Source organism: Narcine bancroftii, chromosome 1 (assembly GCF_036971445.1).
Source record: "Narcine bancroftii isolate sNarBan1 chromosome 1, sNarBan1.hap1, whole genome shotgun sequence".
In the NCBI taxonomy this organism is placed as follows: domain Eukaryota; kingdom Metazoa; phylum Chordata; class Chondrichthyes; order Torpediniformes; family Narcinidae; genus Narcine; species Narcine bancroftii.
The window spans coordinates 59,783,885-59,801,194 of NC_091469.1; the positions used below are offsets into that span (position 1 = coordinate 59,783,885).

General features: G+C 39.3%; 1 protein-coding gene across 1 annotated transcript in view; it reads right to left on the minus strand.

Moving 5' to 3' along the window:
* fbn2a (fibrillin 2a) overlaps positions 1–17,310 on the minus strand; it is a 353,303-nt gene that overhangs the window by 85,068 nt on the left and 250,925 nt on the right. The window contains exons 33-37 of the mRNA XM_069927980.1: positions 16,721–16,843; positions 13,650–13,772; positions 10,852–10,977; positions 8,607–8,729; positions 1,342–1,464 (exon numbers count right to left, since the gene is read on the minus strand). Coding sequence (XP_069784081.1) covers positions 1,342–1,464; positions 8,607–8,729; positions 10,852–10,977; positions 13,650–13,772; positions 16,721–16,843 — 618 coding nt within the window. The remainder of the gene's footprint in view (positions 1–1,341; positions 1,465–8,606; positions 8,730–10,851; positions 10,978–13,649; positions 13,773–16,720; positions 16,844–17,310) is intronic.

The window sequence follows — 17,310 nt, forward strand, 5'->3', positions numbered from 1 at the left end:
GAATGGAACTTGAAGTATCCAGTGGAGAGTGCAGTGTATAGACACTAATAAAACTCCGTTCCCTGCTTTCAGATATTTCAATTTCTTAATGACGTCTTCAATTTAAATGTAAAATAAAATTAAAGTGAAAATTTAAACTAACATATTTATATTTTTCCATTCTCTTGGAATGCACTAAATGGACAAACGTCAATGATATGTTTCAGGGAAAAAAAAGGGTTAGGAACATCATTATTGCTATTCTTTTATGTTGAGCAACTCTGCTGCGCTGCACAGAATAGAGAAGACTGGCTTTATTTTCCTACTTGCAGAGTTCGTGATTTCAGCTAAGGCAACAGTAAGGGTGAGAACAATTTATCTCAGTTTTTAAGGCTTGGGAAGAGAAAAAGTGAACATTGCAATCTAATGTTATCTGTTGAAAAGCTACCATTGTATATCTCAGTGCAATGTCTGATTTGAACACATCATTTTAAAAGCTACTAGTCATCGTTGATGGCATTAGGTTAAGAATAAATAATGGGTAATAAACGGAAGGGTAAATTATGCAAATTAAACTTTAAAGTACTGAAAGTCAGCGACTGCCTGAGAAATTATGAAGGAAACAAAGAGTAACAATAACAATGGCCCAAGAGTAGCTATTTTAAACATAAATTTAGACATACAGCACGGTAACAGACCCTTTTGGCCCATGTGCCCAATTATACCCAATTGACCTACAACAGCAGTATGTTTCTGAAGGGTGGGAGGAAACCAGAGCACCCAAAGAAACCTACACAGACACAGGGATTTGAACCCCAGTCACTGCCGCTGTAACACCTTTTCACTAACTGCTACGCTAAACGTGCCGCCCCTTACGCTAACCATGTGTAATTAGAGCTGTAATATAATTGTGGAAGCAGGTCTTTATAACAGTACTATTCTGCCGTTGACTTCAACCAGAGAGTGGTGCATATTTCAATAACACCATCAAATGTTATTTATGATGCATTACAAGAAGAGCAAACTCAGTGAAGCAGGAACAGCAAAAACGAATTTCCTAATCATAGAACCTCCACCCAAAATGACAACCTTAGAACATCGGATTTAGTGAAAATCAGCTGGAACAGATGTATATTTTAGGAATTTTAATTTATTTTTTAGAAACTTTTAATTCATTTGTGTTTTGAATGGCAACAGCTGGATTGCACAACGGTGTTTCTAATGATCCTCACAATGGGACGTTTATTGTTATTAGAAATGTTCTGAAATTATTTACTGTGCACTACAGCATGAATAGCACAAAGACAAAAATTATAAATTAGCAAAAGCAATTGCTCAAGATTTTACCAAATAATAACTTACCGACACAGCCAATTCCAGTTGGATTAAGTTCAAAATCAGCTGGACAGTTGCACAGGTAATTACCTGGCGTATTGACACATAAACCATTGATGCAATTGACTGGATCACCACATTCATTAATATCTGCAGATTTAATTAAAAGAATGATTTGCATTGGCTCCATGCATATATCTTATGATACAAGATGTTTTCTACTTCAGTTATTTACCAAATGTTATCTATTCAAATCCCCAAATGCAGTCTTCACTGAAAACCTAAAAATAAACATAGCCATTTATCATCTCTAATTCTAATTGAAAGGATTAACCAAGAATTTTAAACGATTTGAACTCCATTGTGGCATTGTTTCCTTACCACTGACAAAAGGCTCTCAAGGAGCTTACAATTCACTTTCAGGGACATTTCTGTGGTTTATGTTGGACCCCAAAATAATAGATGGCCGAGATGTTATGATTTTGCAAGTTAAACTGTAAAGAACTGAAAGTTAGTGATTTACAGAGAAATTCCAAAGGAAGTAGATAGAGGAAGGCCTAAGAGTAGCTATTTTAATTTGAGTTGCCAGAGAATTGTGGAATAAAGTCTTTATTCTGCCAGCGACTTAACTCAGAGAGTTGTGTGTACTTTGACAACACCATCTGTCACATTTCGAGAAGAGCAAAGCCAGTGAAGCGGGAAAAGCACAAAAGAATTTTCCAATCATAATATCTGTATGATAGCTCCACCCAAAATTACAGTCTTAGAATATCCTCTTACAAGAGAGGGATAATAAATGGATTTAGCATTTGTGATCTCACCAGGTTTTAGGGCCAAAAGACTGGTTCAAGACTGCTTCTATTCACAGATCTAGTCAGATGGCTATAACCACCTGAAACACTCCAATATACATTTCTAACTATGATCTATGTAGGATTTAGTGAAAATCAGATAGAATAAGATTTATTTTAACAAATTTAATTTATTTTATAGAAACTTTTAATTTATTTGTGTTTTAAATGGGAACAGCTGAATTTCCCAATGATTCTCACATGCCATTATTATTAACATTTTTGTTTGTCCTGTTGACAGGTGTCTGCCCTGAAATATTAATTCAGTTTGTCTTTCTTCAGAGTTCTTATTGCACCTTTGGTTTTTATTAAGGTCACCAGCATCCTTACCAGTTGATTGTTCTTGAAGAAACAATAACACTGATTATGTGATATCACATTTAAATTTTCAAAACTACATCTATTGCATTTTCATCATGTGCATTTTTCCAGGTTTCCCCCAACAGAACAAAACATTCCTCTTTGCATCTATCCTGTTGGATCCCTTGTTAATTTTAAATACCCCCATTAGATTAGATCTCCTTCAGCAAAATAAATGATCTAAACTCTTTGAGAATACAAATCAAGCTTTTTATGACCTGTCTTCACAATTTAATCCTTGAAATCCAAATCATCAGAAAAGCACTGAATTGCAGAATGGACAGATATCAATGTCCCAACTGAGGAAGGGTTTCCGAGATTCTCGAGACAATTCCAAGAAAAATTTTTTTCCAGAAACAAAATTAGCTTACATATAGTACACTTGTTTCGTAATATGCCTGCATATAATAACACTTTTGAAATGATAGTCATTAATGTAAAATCATATGATCACGTTAAAATTAATTTTGTTTTTCGGGATACAGGCAACATCCCAGAAATAAATGGGAAATGGAGTAGAAAGAGGAACTCAAGAGTATAATGATAACTAGGGAAAATGCATTGAACAAATTATTGGAGCTACTGGCTGACAAGTCGATGCATCCTAATGGACATCTACTTGGGTCTTAAAACAAGTGGCCAATTAAACAGTTGATAATATGGAACATTTGGGGATTAAGGAGGTGGAAGTGCTTGCTGCCTTACAGCGAATAAAGGTAGATAAATTCCCCGGGCCAGATATGATATTCCCTTGGACCTTGAGGGAGATAGTGTAGAAATTGAAGGGGCCCTGGCGTATATAATCAAAATGTCATTAGCTATGAGTGAGGTGGCAGAGGATTGGAGGGTAGCTCATGTTGTCCCGTTGTTTAAAAAAGGTTCCAAAATTAAATTATAGGCTGATTAGCCTGACGGCAGTAATAGTTAAATTTTTGGAAGGAGTTCTGAGAGATGGGGTGTATAGGTATTTGGACAGCCATAGGCCGATTAAGGATAGTCACCAGGGCGTTGTGCTTGGTAGGTCACGTTTAACAAACCTTGTAGAGTTTTTCGAGGAGGTTACCAAGAAGGTAGATGAAGGAAAGGCAGTGGGTGTTGACTACATGGACTTCAGTAAAGCCTTTGACAAGGTCCCACATGGGAGGTTAGTTCAGAAGTTTCAGACACTAGGTATCCATGAAGGGGTTGTAAACTAGATTTGAAATTGGCTGTGTGGGAGAAAACAAAGAGTGGTAGTGGATGATTGCTTCTCAGACTGGAGACCTGTGACTAGTGGCGTGCCTCAGGGATCTGTGTTAGGACAATTGTTGTTTGTCATCTATATCAATGATCTGGATGATCATGTGGTAAATGGGATCAGCAAGTTTGCTGATGACACAAAGATAGGAGGTGTTGTGGACAGTGAGGAAAATTTTCAAAGCTCGCAGAGGGATCTGGACCAACTGGGAGAAAAAATGGCAGATGGTGTTTAATGCAGACAAGTATGAGGTAATGCACTTTGAAAGGGTAAGCCAAGATAACACATACACAGTAAATGGTAGAGCACTGAGGAGTATGGAGGTGCAAAAGCCACTTTTAGGTGTTCTGAGGAAGATTATGCGCCTGCAGGTGCGGCTAGCAGAGTTCAGCTGGCACGTTTAGGTGGCCATGGAATGGATGGCTTTCTGACACTTGAACGTGGTAGCTGACTGCCAGCCATCTAGCAGCGAAAGACAGCTACTTGGGACAGTGGCCTAGTTCCACCCACGCTGCCTTGACGTTATTTATAGCGCATCAAGGCATGCCAGACAAACAACTCAGGCATGACTTAATTCACGCTACCGGTCTCCCGCCCGCCTGACTCCTGCTGCAGGTCTCTCCCCCCTCGCTCGCCCAACTCCTGCTGCCGGTCTCTCCCCCCCTCATTTGCCCAACTCCTGCTGCAGGTCTCTCCCCCCCTGCTTGCCTGACTCCTGCTGCCGGTTTCTCCCCCCCATCATTCACCCAACTCCTGCTGCAGGTCTCTCCCCCACTGCTTGCCTGACTCCTGCTGCCGGTCTCCCGCCCGCCTGACTCCCACTGCCGGTCTCTCCCCCTTCGCTCACCTGACTCCAGTTGCCGGTCTCTCCCCCTCTGCTCACCTGACTCCCGCTGCTGGTCTCCCACCCGCCCGACTCCTGCTGCTGGTCTCTCCCCCCCCCCCCCCCCACCCCGCTTGCCCGACTCCTGCTGCCGGTCTCTCCCCCACACCACCCCCCCTCCTTGCTCACCCGACAGGAGTATAATGTGCAGCTTTACAGTTGGGTATTGAGGCCAAATGAAAGCGGCTAAAGAGATCTGAGAATACAGACACATTGTTCCCTGAAGGTGACATCATAGGTAGACAGGGTTGTAAAGAAAGCTTTTGGCATCTTAGCCTTTATAAATCAAAGTATTAAATATAGGAGTTGGGATGTTATATTGAAGTTGTTTAAGACATTGGGGAGGCCAAATTTGGAATATTGTGTGTAATTCTGGTCACTTAACTATAGGAAGGATATCAGTAAGATTGAAAGAGTGCAGAGAAGATTTACTAGGATGTTGCCGGGTCTTCAGGTGTTAAGTTACAGGGAAACAGGTTAGGACTTTATTCCTTGGAGTGAAGAAGAATGTGGGGAGATTTGAAAGAGGTTTACCAAATAATGAGATGTACAGACAGAGTGGAGGTGAGTAGGCTTTTTGCACTTAGATTGGGGAAGATAAATATGAGAGGTCATAGTTTTAAGCTGAAAGTAGAAAGGTTTAGGTGGACCATGAGGTGAAAATTCTTCACTCAGAGAGTGGTGAGAGTATGGAATGGGCTGCCATCTGATGTGGTGAATGCAGGCTCAATCTTGAGTTTTAAGAATAGATTGGATAGATACATGGATTGGAAAGGTCTGGAGGGTTATAGAGTAGGAGCAGGTCAGTGGAACTAGCGAAATAGTGGTCAGCACCGACTATAAGGGCCAAATGGCTTGTTTTCTGTACTGTAGCATTTTATGGTTCCATTACCTTTAATTTTGCAAAACTCTCCAGCAAAAGTAACTTCTTTATTCATAAAGGGAGAAAGACTAAAAACAGACAAGTGCAGAACAGTATCTGTCACATGGAAAATGTTAGAAGTATATACTGATGATTTTGCCTGCAATGGAGAGCAACGTGATTCCGCTGTAGTTTGAGCAGTCTGATTTCTCGCCTTTGTTTTTGTACTGGGTGATGATGGTGGCATCACGAAGATCCTGAGGCAGTTTACCTTGGTCCCAACAAAGCTTGAAAAACTCATGCAGTTTGGCATGCAGAGTTTTGCCGCCAAAATCTTCGCTAGGATTCTACTAAATAGAATAATACCTAGTGTCGCTGAGAATATTCTCCCAGAATCACAGTGCGGCTTTCGCGCAAACAGAGGAACCACTGACATGGTCTTTGCCCTCAGACAGCTCCAAGAAAAGTGCAGAGAACAAAACAAAGGACTCTACATCACCTTTGTTGACCTCACCAAAGCCTTCGACACCGTGAGCAGGAAAGGGCTTTGGCAAATACTAGAGCGCATCGGATGTCCCCCAAAGTTCCTCAACATGATTATCCAACTGCACGAAAACCAACAAGGTCGGGTCAGATACAGCAATGAGCTCTCTGAACCCTTCTCCATTAACAATGGCGTGAAGCAAGGCTGTGTTCTCGCACCAACCCTCTTTTCAATCTTCTTCAGCATGATGCTGAACCAAGCCATGAAAGACCCCAACAATGAAGACGCTGTTTACATCCGGTACCGCACGGATGGCAGTCTCTTCAATCTGAGGCGCCTGCAAGCTCACACCAAGACACAAGAGAAACTTGTCCGTGAACTACTCTTTGCAGATGATGCCGCTTTAGTTGCCCATTCAGAGCCAGCTCTTCAGCGCTTGACGTCCTGCTTTGCGGAAACTGCCAAAATGTTTGGCCTGGAAGTCAGCCTGAAGAAAACTGAGGTCCTCCATCAGCCAGCTCCCCACCATGACTACCAGCCCCCCCACATCTCCATCGGGCACACAAAACTCAAAACGGTCAACCAGTTTACCTATCTCGGCTGCACCATTTCATCAGATGCAAGGATCGACAATGAGATAGACAACAGACTCGCCAAGGCAAATAGCGCCTTTGGAAGACTACACAAAAGAGTCTGGAAAAACAACCAACTGAAAAACCTCACAAAGATAAGCGTATACAGAGCCGTTGTCATACCCACACTCCTGTTCGGCTCCGAATCATGGGTCCTCTACCGGCACCACCTACGGCTCCTAGAACGCTTCCACCAGCGTTGTCTCCGCTCCATCCTCAACATCCATTGGAGCGCTCACACCCCTAACGTCGAGGTACTCGAGATGGCAGAGGTCGACAGCATCGAGTCCACGCTGCTGAAGATCCAGCTGCGCTGGATGGGTCACGTCTCCAGAATGGAGGACCATCGCCTTCCCAAGATCGTATTATATGGCGAGCTCTCCACTGGCCACCGTGACAGAGGTGCACCAAAGAAAAGGTACAAGGACTGCCTAAAGAAATCTCTTGGTGCCTGCCACATTGACCACCGCCAGTGGGCTGATAACGCCTCAAACCGTGCATCTTGGCGCCTCACAGTTTGGCGGGCAGCAGCCTCCTTTGAAGAAGACCGCAGAGCCCACCTCACTGACAAAAGGCAAAGGAGGAAAAACCCAACACCCAACCCCAACCAACCAATTTTCCCTTGCAACCGCTGCAATCGTGTCTGCCTGTCCCGCATCGGACTGGTCAGCCACAAACGAGCCTGCAGCTGACGTGGACTTTTTACCCCCTCCATAAATCTTCGTCCGCGAAGCCAAGCCAAAGAAGAAAAAATATACTGATGATATACAGAATGACATTCTGAAAGGCAATGCCAGAATGATTTTGTGAAAGGTAACTTCAATATTCAATCAATTTTTTGGAGTTCTTTGAAGAAGTAACAAGCAGGTTCTGAGGAAAAAAAGATAAACTGTTGAATGTTTTCAAAAGGCATTTAGTATGATGCAACATCAAAAGTTATTGTGAAAAGTGAATGTATGTGGTTCAGGAAGTAAATTATTGGTGAGGATTGGGATTGTATGACTAACAGGAAAAGGACAAGTGAGCTTATTCATAAATGTTATGAAGAAATATGATGAATGGTGTGTCACAGGGATCAGTGCTGTGGCCTCAAATTTTTACAATTAATACATATGACTTGGATGAAGGCCAGTAATGTTAAGGTTGCTAAACTAGATTGGAAAGCACATTGTGAAGAGGACATAAAGAGGCTATCAATTAATGCAGGTAAGTGAGGAATGATCTGGCAAAGAAGTGTGGAATAATGTGTTTGAAAAAATGAATCATATTATTTAAATTCATGCTTATTGTACAGTTCTGAGTTCCAAAGAGACCTTGTGATTACAGAAAACCAGTGTGCAGATATAGTAGGTTATTTGGAAAACAGACTGTTATTGTTTATTGTGAGGGAAACTGAATACAAGAATAGTGAGGTCATATTTCAGGACTATGGGGCATTGACAAGACTTCATCTGGAGTACTGTATTCAAGGCAAGATGCAAATTTGATGGAAAAGGTTCAGAGGTTTAATAGATGGATACTTGGAACAAGTATGATAAAATGCTGGCCAGTTTAGATTTGAGGTTGGAAAAGTGAAAGGCTACTTGAGTGAAATGTAAAAGTTCTTCAGTGTTATGTGAGATGGCTTGTTGCTTAAAAATAATGGGATCACCCAAATAAACAATATAAACATTGCATTTCAAAGGATATGTCTGAGGTCTTGGCATGGATACAGTGGTAGCCAGGTACATGCAATTTTGATGAAAGCACAAAACAGTGTTTTAAATCCTGCCCTCAACTTGTACTGTTTTCAAATCCATGAAATTTAGAAATAGTTGTGTAACCACCACAATTTACAAAATCTATTTCAGTGGAGATGACAAACTAATGAAAAACTGTGGAACTATTTAATTTAATTCAACTGCATTTATTATCCTTCATTACTTCTCATTAATGATAAATGATGCACGATACCTTCAGAAAATGTAACTATTCTCTTCCTACCTGTACAGTTCCCTCCACTTCTATCAAGTTCATAGCCATCATCACAGACACACCTGAACACACCCTGAAAGTTCAGGCAGGTGCCGAAGACACAAATATTTTGAAATGAACATTCATCAATATCTAGAAGAGAAAAAAAAAGATTATTTAATTATGAACTATCAAACTTTGTATTTTATAATGAGAACAAAAATTTCACATTATTAAATTGTCTGGTCTTAAATTTTGTTTCCAAGTTTATCAGAACTGATAAATCTTATGATCCAAATATTTGCCAGCTTGGAGAATGCTATTTTTAAGGCAATATTAGAAATTCTTAGCCTGATTGTAGCTCAAAGTAGTAGTCATGTCTTTGGAGCTTGAACTGGGTGTCATGATTGGGAAGGCCCACAATAAGAACACAGGAAACATTGGTGAGCTCAGTGAAAGTGAGATGTGGAAGAAGGCTTTGATGATTGTACAAATTTGGAGGGAAGTTATGACATTGAGAAGATCTTATCTTCTAGATCAGTGGTTTCTCATTTCTTGTTGCCTGCTAGATTTCCTGAGGCCAAGGATCACTGGTCACTAGCATTTTAATAGATATCATAAGATGGAGAAATACATCTTCTTTAAAAAGCTTCAATGACTGACCTGCCTGTGGGTGGATTGGTTGCTGGTTCCTTACTTTCCCTGTTATAATTACAATTAGGTCTGGATTTTTAATTTCTATCCAATTGAACTTCTTCCACTTTTAGTTACATTTAATCTTTATCAATATTGCCATCTTTCCTAAAACAAACAATTTATTTTAATGTTCGAGGGCTTCTGAGTTTAATGAACAAGCCAAGCCAACAAATTATCCATACACCAAATAGATATATTGCCAAATTTATTAAACTATAAAAGCAATTGCATTCTCATTTCACTCAGATATTATTTTTTAAAATTTAATTTAGAGATACAGCACAGTTACAGGCCCTTCTGGCCTACAAGCTTGTGCCATCCAAATACAACAATTAGTCTACAAACCTCATACATTTTTGGAGGGTTGGAGGAAACTGGAGCACTTGTACAAAACCCATGTGGTCACTGGGAGAATGTACAAACAGTGCCTTACAGACAGTGCCAGATTTGAAACCATCATGTTATCCATATTCATGAAAACAAGGACTGAAATATGTGGAGAATAACCCACCATACTATTCCCAGTTTTCTTTGACATCAATTATTCCTAGGGCTTCTGCTGGACAGCAATGTCCCATGGCTGAGTAAACTACATCCAGGTCATTGTTCTCAATCATGGACACCATTTGCCACAAGGGAATGTTAATTTTCAGCATTGGTTGGCTGTCCATTCAAAGAGAGTCACTCTTTCAGTGAACAGCCTTTTCAGTGGCTGTCAAGATAAACATTCAGGCCTTGCTCGCTGTACACGTAGCGCAAAGGTGGTAGGTCAAAGAGGCCCTCTGATGAAAAGGGGTCCACTACATTCTGATCATCTTTAGTAGAGACCAGCAGGTAGACAGACCATGTTGTTTTGGTGGCACTGCAAGCTTCCTCATGGTTCAGTCTGCCACCTACTGCATATCCAATGCTCTGCATCACCACATAGCAATCTACCAGAGGACAGAACTAAAAGAGATTCCTTGAACATCCAGCTGTTAGATAAATTATTGGCAACAAATCATTAGGGTTTATGTGTAGTACCCCAGCAGTAATCCTGGTGCATTCATTCTGTAACTGTGCCAGTTGCAATTTAGCCACAAATGTAATTAAAGGTGGTTGCTTGGTGATAAGGGTTATCTAGTGTACAAAAAAAAAGGCTTAGGACTTAATGTGGAACTTGTGCATAACTGTGCATCACAAATTCCATAAATTAAATCACAAAATCCTGTAACCACCGTGGTTGAAGTAAAAACACAAAATGCTGAAGTAGCTCAGATCAAACAGTGTCCTTTATGTAGCAAAGGTAAAGATACATAAGTGCTGTTTCAGGGTTGAGCCCTTCATCAAAGTATGAGAAAATGCCGGAAAGAGTCTGAACAAAAGCATGGGGGAGGGGGATGGCAAAAGCTGGAGATCCCATAAACATCATGCTACCACACAAACATAATGAGGCAGGGCAGTCGCTTGCTGAAATTCATAAACTGTACTGCCAGAACTATCTTGGGCAAGCCTTGACAGAGAAGGCACCAGGCTGTGTGTTTATCTATGGCATACACCACCTTTTGTATTCAGAATTGTAAGAAACTCATAAACCGACCTTGACAGGATCTGCTATCGGAAGCTGGTGTGAATCCCATCTCACAATCACATCGGTATCCACCAGGTGTATTGAGGCACTGGCCATTCTCACACAGATTAACATTCTCTGCACATTCATCCACATCTGAAAATAATAGTGAATGCAATAGTTGTTATCACCTCACAAAGCATTAATTTAATATAATTTTCAAGTATTCAACGGAGTGAATGTTTCCAACTACTGAATCTACTCTTACCTATGATATAAATAAAATAAATTTTCCTTTTGATGCATGAATTTCAGTCTAAATATTTAAAAGATAACCATGTAATTTTAGCACAAATAACTTTTCAGTTTATATCAAACATCATTATTCTTACAAACATGAGATGAAATCAATCTTTACTGATGTTAAATTTTAGTAGAATATTGAGGATGAATTATTGATTGAATGTTCAGGAAGTTGGAATGAAATTTAGTCTATAACTGCTCAACTGCAATAGTCACTGTTACCAGCAAAGTCTATAGTCTGTGATGTTGTTTGTTTCTGTTGATTCCTGACTTAACAACTGTAACTGATGTCATCGTAACACCTTTCCATACTATTATGTTGTGGCGGCCAAATTAAGGACGAACGTGACGATCCAGCAGGCTGCACGAGGCCCGCAGGACTGCCCTCCAATTGGCTACAACCAAAAGAGCTTAACTGGCCTATCAGGGAAAGCGGATCAGAAACACACCAATCAGTGCTGAGAGGGCTTTGACCATGCCCCTCATCTTGAGAATAAAAGCAGGGCTGTGAGCCCAATAAAGCTCAGTGTTAACTACACTCAACTAGGTTCGTGTCATTTTTTTCTGGGAACAGCGTGCTCTTTCTGAGCTAACCTTCATGCAGCTATAACTTCTGTGCTTCATAGAACCATAGCTTGCAACAGCTAGCTACATCTTGTTATAAACTAGCAAGCATTTAACTAGCTCTAACATAGGAACAGCAATGGAAAATTGAATACAATTGTACATTGAAAAAATGTCTTTTAATTAAACTTCCTCACATAACATCTCGCAATAACTCTAAACTTAATGTTAAATTAACCCCAACTATGCACAAGTGTGTATGTGTATGGTTTCAAAGTCCAGACCATTACAAGGGCTTGCTTCTGGAAATATCAATTTTAAAGTCCCGTTTCAAATCTCTAGTCGAATGCCAGAATTTTTTCTTTAAATTATGTTCCAGAAGTTTTAATAGAGTAAGTATGGAGCATCAGCTTTTTTACAAACTCTTTCAATGAGTTGGCTTTTAGAGTGAATTCTCCTCGTCGGTGTATTCACATGCTTTCCTTCCCCCTGCCTTCCACAAAGGACAGGCTTTCTTCAGCTCCCTTTGCTCTGTGTGCTATCCTCAAAACAAAAATCTCCTCCTCTTTCTTTATCCTGCCTCTTTTCCCATGTGACCTGACATCACACAGCTTCAGCCTATTTTGCAAAACCACTCCTGTTCAAAACATTTGATTTTGCAAAGTCTGGCACCTTTCACTCAAAATGGATCTGGGGTTTGCAGCACTGCTAACACAAGGCTGAATGTATCCAGTACTGTTCCCTTAAAGCCCACATTGTCCTGACATCCCTTGTGATCCATTTTAATTCCATTATTGGCTTTTCTGCTATACTCGGCATTTCCAAACTAACAGCTTCACAAGATTCAATGGGCTATATGGCACATCAAATCTGCACTTGTTCTTGTTCTCGCCGAGTGTCATAATGTTTGTTAAATGTGCTGTGGTGTGTGTACCCCTTTAACCAAGTCCACTATATAACCTAAGATATATAATTCTATGTTAACTTCAAATATTATCAACCCATCCATTACATATGACACCAGAACTTTTCTAGAAATAGATTTCAGCATTTATTAACTTCATCCCTGGTGACTTGACATATTTCACAAATTCAGATTTGTGTCATGGGTTGAACAATCCACAATACGTGTGATTCTGAAAATCTTTCAGCATGTTATGAACAAAATTCATTTTGGGCGAGCACAGTAACTTCTCAAAGTTTATAGTAAATGCTGCTGCTGGAAGAGAAATTCCTTGTGGCAAAATTGCAGCTGGCTACAATCCTACCAAGGTGAGTGTGACAACAATTTAAGATAAGATGGCCTCTGCTCAACACATTACTATTGCAGATATATCAGGGGATCAGAAGCAAGAATCTGTTTATTCATCTATCAAACTGTAAAATAATTGCTGACTATGGCTCTCTTTAATGCAGAAATTGACACTTTTATGCCAAGCCACAGGAGATAATTAATCTCATTTTGGCAATTGGTAGAGATGTGGCATTTTATTTTTCATGATACAAGTTAAAGAAACGGGTAAAATTTTATTTGGCTCATGTTCCTGGTCCTGACTACAATTTTTGCTGGAAGAATGACTGGATTTGTGGTGGGGGAATGGGGGGCAGGATCAAATTCAACTAATAATGTCTCTCCTGAGAGAACTACCTGCCAAGTCATACTAGGTTCACATGCTATATCTAACCAATTTGGTGAAATATTGTGGGGGGGGGGAGGGTAGCTTGTAGTTTGTATTTAAATCTGGTCACTAATTTATGGAAGAAAGCAGAATAATTTAAGTAAATTAATAATCCACAAATCGATAAAGAAGCAGTGCAAAGGGTAGTCGAATGTGAATGTGTTAAAACATTATGTTGCAATCTTACTGAAAATTGAAATGCAATACTTTCTTGTTCTCATACGTGGCCACTATTTTTCTAAATAAATTTTTAAAATCTTTCATTCGATTCCTTCATCATACCTGAACATGTAAAGCCATCCCCGCTGAAGCCTTCAGAGCAGAGGCAACGATATGACCCAGGTGTATTCATGCATCTAGCATTCAGGTTACAATGATGTGTTTCATTGTTGCACTCATCGAGGTCTACCAATTCAAAAACGGCATCACATTAGTGGAAGGCAATATACAATACATTATACATCGGTTTCTTCCTTAACACCTTATAAAGCCAGGGTCAAGAGTTCATTAACAAAAGAAAAAGCCATTGGCCCAAAGAAAATGAAGCAGCATCTTATGGTTAAATTGGGGTCATCGCTGGATTGATAGCTGCAAGAGATCAGTTATGCGCAGTAATTGAGTTGTGATATGGTTATAAACTGTACACTGATGTCCCTACATTTGTGCTCTAGAAATTGCAGTGCAGTTTTACAGATACTATATATATTTGTTATGTAATAGAACAGTTGTCATTCTATTCACAACTTAACAAACACTTTTTTTGTTCCCTTCTGTAGCTTACTAAGAAAAAAAGTGCCATCTTGGGCTAAGGTCAGTCCTGGGAGGTTTTGCGGAAAAGGTAAAAACCCACCAGTCAGTCATATTGGAGCTGTTACTAGAGACACCAAAGTTTCAAGGGGAGGTTGGGCAATTTCGGGAAGTAAAGAATGCAGTAACTGGAAGGTAACTGTTAGGGCAAGGGAATATGTAGGGGTTGAAAAAATTGGGAATTAGGAGGGGTATGGCTGACAGATAGAAAGCAAGTGTGGGACTTATCTTAATCGGACCTCAATCTGTCACAAATCTTTTGAAAACGAGTATGCCTGGGAGCAATAATCTTCAGATTATTTCTCTGGTATTCAAGAAATGAGGATTTTGTGGAGTTTGACATTACTATGCCAGAACTGACAGATACTGAGGAGGGCCCAGTTGAATTTCTGGAGTGATGCCGAACACACCAAAAATGGTTGTTATCACGTTTCACTTTTTTAAAAGGTCAATTTTAAGCATAAAATTCAGAGTAAAAATGAGGAGAAAAATAGTTAAAGCATTTCCAGGCATGCATGAAGAGCTTATGGAGGTATGGCACTCATGCCATCCCTCTTCTTGGTTTCAAGGTAGGCCATAAATGTTCCTTCAATATCCATATCGCAAAGGAAAGGACTGTGTGAAAATGATAGGGTTCTTTTGAATACAATTATTCATGAATGCAACGGAAGGAGCTCCGCAATCCCTTTTTCTTGAAGTGACAAGTAAAATCAGTGGAACTGCTGGACAAAATGATTAACTACTGGCACAAGTGAATCCAATTTGCAAACCCATGTCCTCAAACAAGTTCCCATTGGAGGGTGGAGTTAGGCCAAGAGCTTGATGTAGATGCATCTCATACCACTGTGCACCAAATGCTGGTTTAGAAGCTTCAGTTAACTTATTAAAGAAAAACCTCCTAAAGCATATTATTCTACAGCCAAATTCAATCCACAGGAATGCAAGAAAACTTAACACTGCATTCTGCATGTGTGCCAGTCTCGGTATTTGCCAAAGTTGCTCCACTTCACACAGTAAATTTTGATATTGTTTGAAGATTACACTGAAATGTTTTAATCTGTCTTGATATCTCTATCAATCAATTTGTGTTATCCTCACTCAAACCACTTCTACTTTGGAAAAAAAAAATGGATTCCTGGAATTGGGAAAATTATTAACCTCCGAATGTGCCATTGACATTGAATTATTTTTTACAATACTGTTACACCCTTGGCACAGATCCTGCATTCCATCACTTGTTATTAAGAGTTTGGGAAATGTGCAGTTTAATGGTAAACGAATTGGATTTTATTTTGTTTGCGCTACAAAATTCACCACATAATCTTGATTACAAGAAAAAAAAGTTTCTTTACCTTGGATAATCATGGAATGACAATTATAAAAATCAAGGGAGCCTCTGTTCAGCTTTACATGTGGTTAAAAAATTAAGCCTGGTTTTTGTAAGGTTTCTTTGTTCACAAGAGGCTGATTTTTAATTCAGATCAAGTATCTTCAAAAGCTATTCGTTCATTAAAAAGGCAAAGGGAAGAAAAAAAATCCTCAAAGTGAACGATGGTGAGACACAAGTATTAATGAAATTGAGATTTATTCATTTTTTTTATTCAATGACAATTATGCAGCTTTAAGTATTCTACAGTTGCGTGGAAATTGTTCCAGAATATGTTGTTTCCTTTCTGAAACAAATGGCATTGAAAATGGCCAATATTCAGTAATGATTTTTCATATAGCAATGGAATTGTACGCTCCAGATCCCTTTGGAAATTACAATCAGAAATTCACATAGCAAATTAGACAGTTTTAAAACTTTATATTTCACTTGGAAAAATGTAATTTTTATTATGCCAAATTTGAAACAAAATAAATTTTTCTTAGTTCTTTTTGTCTGTGCTGCTCAAAAGCTTCACAATAACATCTCTACCCTCTTTCACGTGCCACTGGTGAACATACTTTCAGCTGTCCAGATCCTAGGCACTAGAATTTCCACCATTAGATTAGAATCAACAAGCTGGAGAAACTCAGGAAGCAGTGTAGCAAAGATAAAGATACATAATCAACTTTTGGGGCTTGGCTCCTTCATCAATCCTTTCCACCACTGGTCTCCCTGTTTACTTTTTTCTCTCTCCTCTCTAAAAACCAACTCTAAAATGCCACCTTGTTCTTTCGCTCATTGTCAAATTAGGCATTTGTGAACCATCTTGGAATGCCTTTTTGATTATGGATATTATTTAAATGTTATCATTGCAGTTGCTTTCTACAATAATAACAAAACTTTTCTCAACAACATAATATACCATAAAATATATTGTGGCAAACTGCAAGATTTGATAAGAAAAATTATACAACAAATGTCGCACTACATTTCCAGTTAAAACAGTTGCAGTGAAAAATTATTCAAAAGCATAATTCCTTAGGCATTTATCTGCATAAAGCCTGCATAATAATATTTTTTAAATATTATTTTATCATTACTTTGCTAATTGAAGTCTGCTAAGTATATCTTAAACTAGATGCACAACTCTCCATTATCTTGGCCACGAAAAACTCACCAACACAAGAGGTGCCATCACCAATCCATCCCTCACGGCAGCTGCACTGGAAGCTTCCAGGAGCATTGACACATGAAGCATGCATGTCACAATTGTGGGCCCCAATTTCACACTCGTTAATATCTAAGAAGATAAATAACAAGATGATCACAGAAAATACCTTGGAATTAATCTTGCACCATATATTCTGATAGATAAAGAAATTACTGCCAAAATATTGAATAAATGACTTATAACTTGCTCCATAGAATGATGTGTTTGACACAAATTATTCAGTTGCCTCAGTTATTTTTAATGAAGCTAGTACCATCCGCTAATGCTGCTTTAAGAATGCTTCACACAATATAAACCTGCAAAATGCCTTGAGTTGGTGAAATAAATGTGAGTATTTTTGTTCTGTAATCATGCTTTGAAAGTGATGTTTCAATTTTCCTTTTTATTTGAAATTCATGATGCCACCTTCTCATGTAATTGCTGAAAACTATGCCACACACTTGTGAATAATTGGTTCACATCTATCTTCAGAAGACCACTGTCAGTATGAATTGGAAATGACTCCTCCTCTCTGATTATCAATACAGATGCACCCC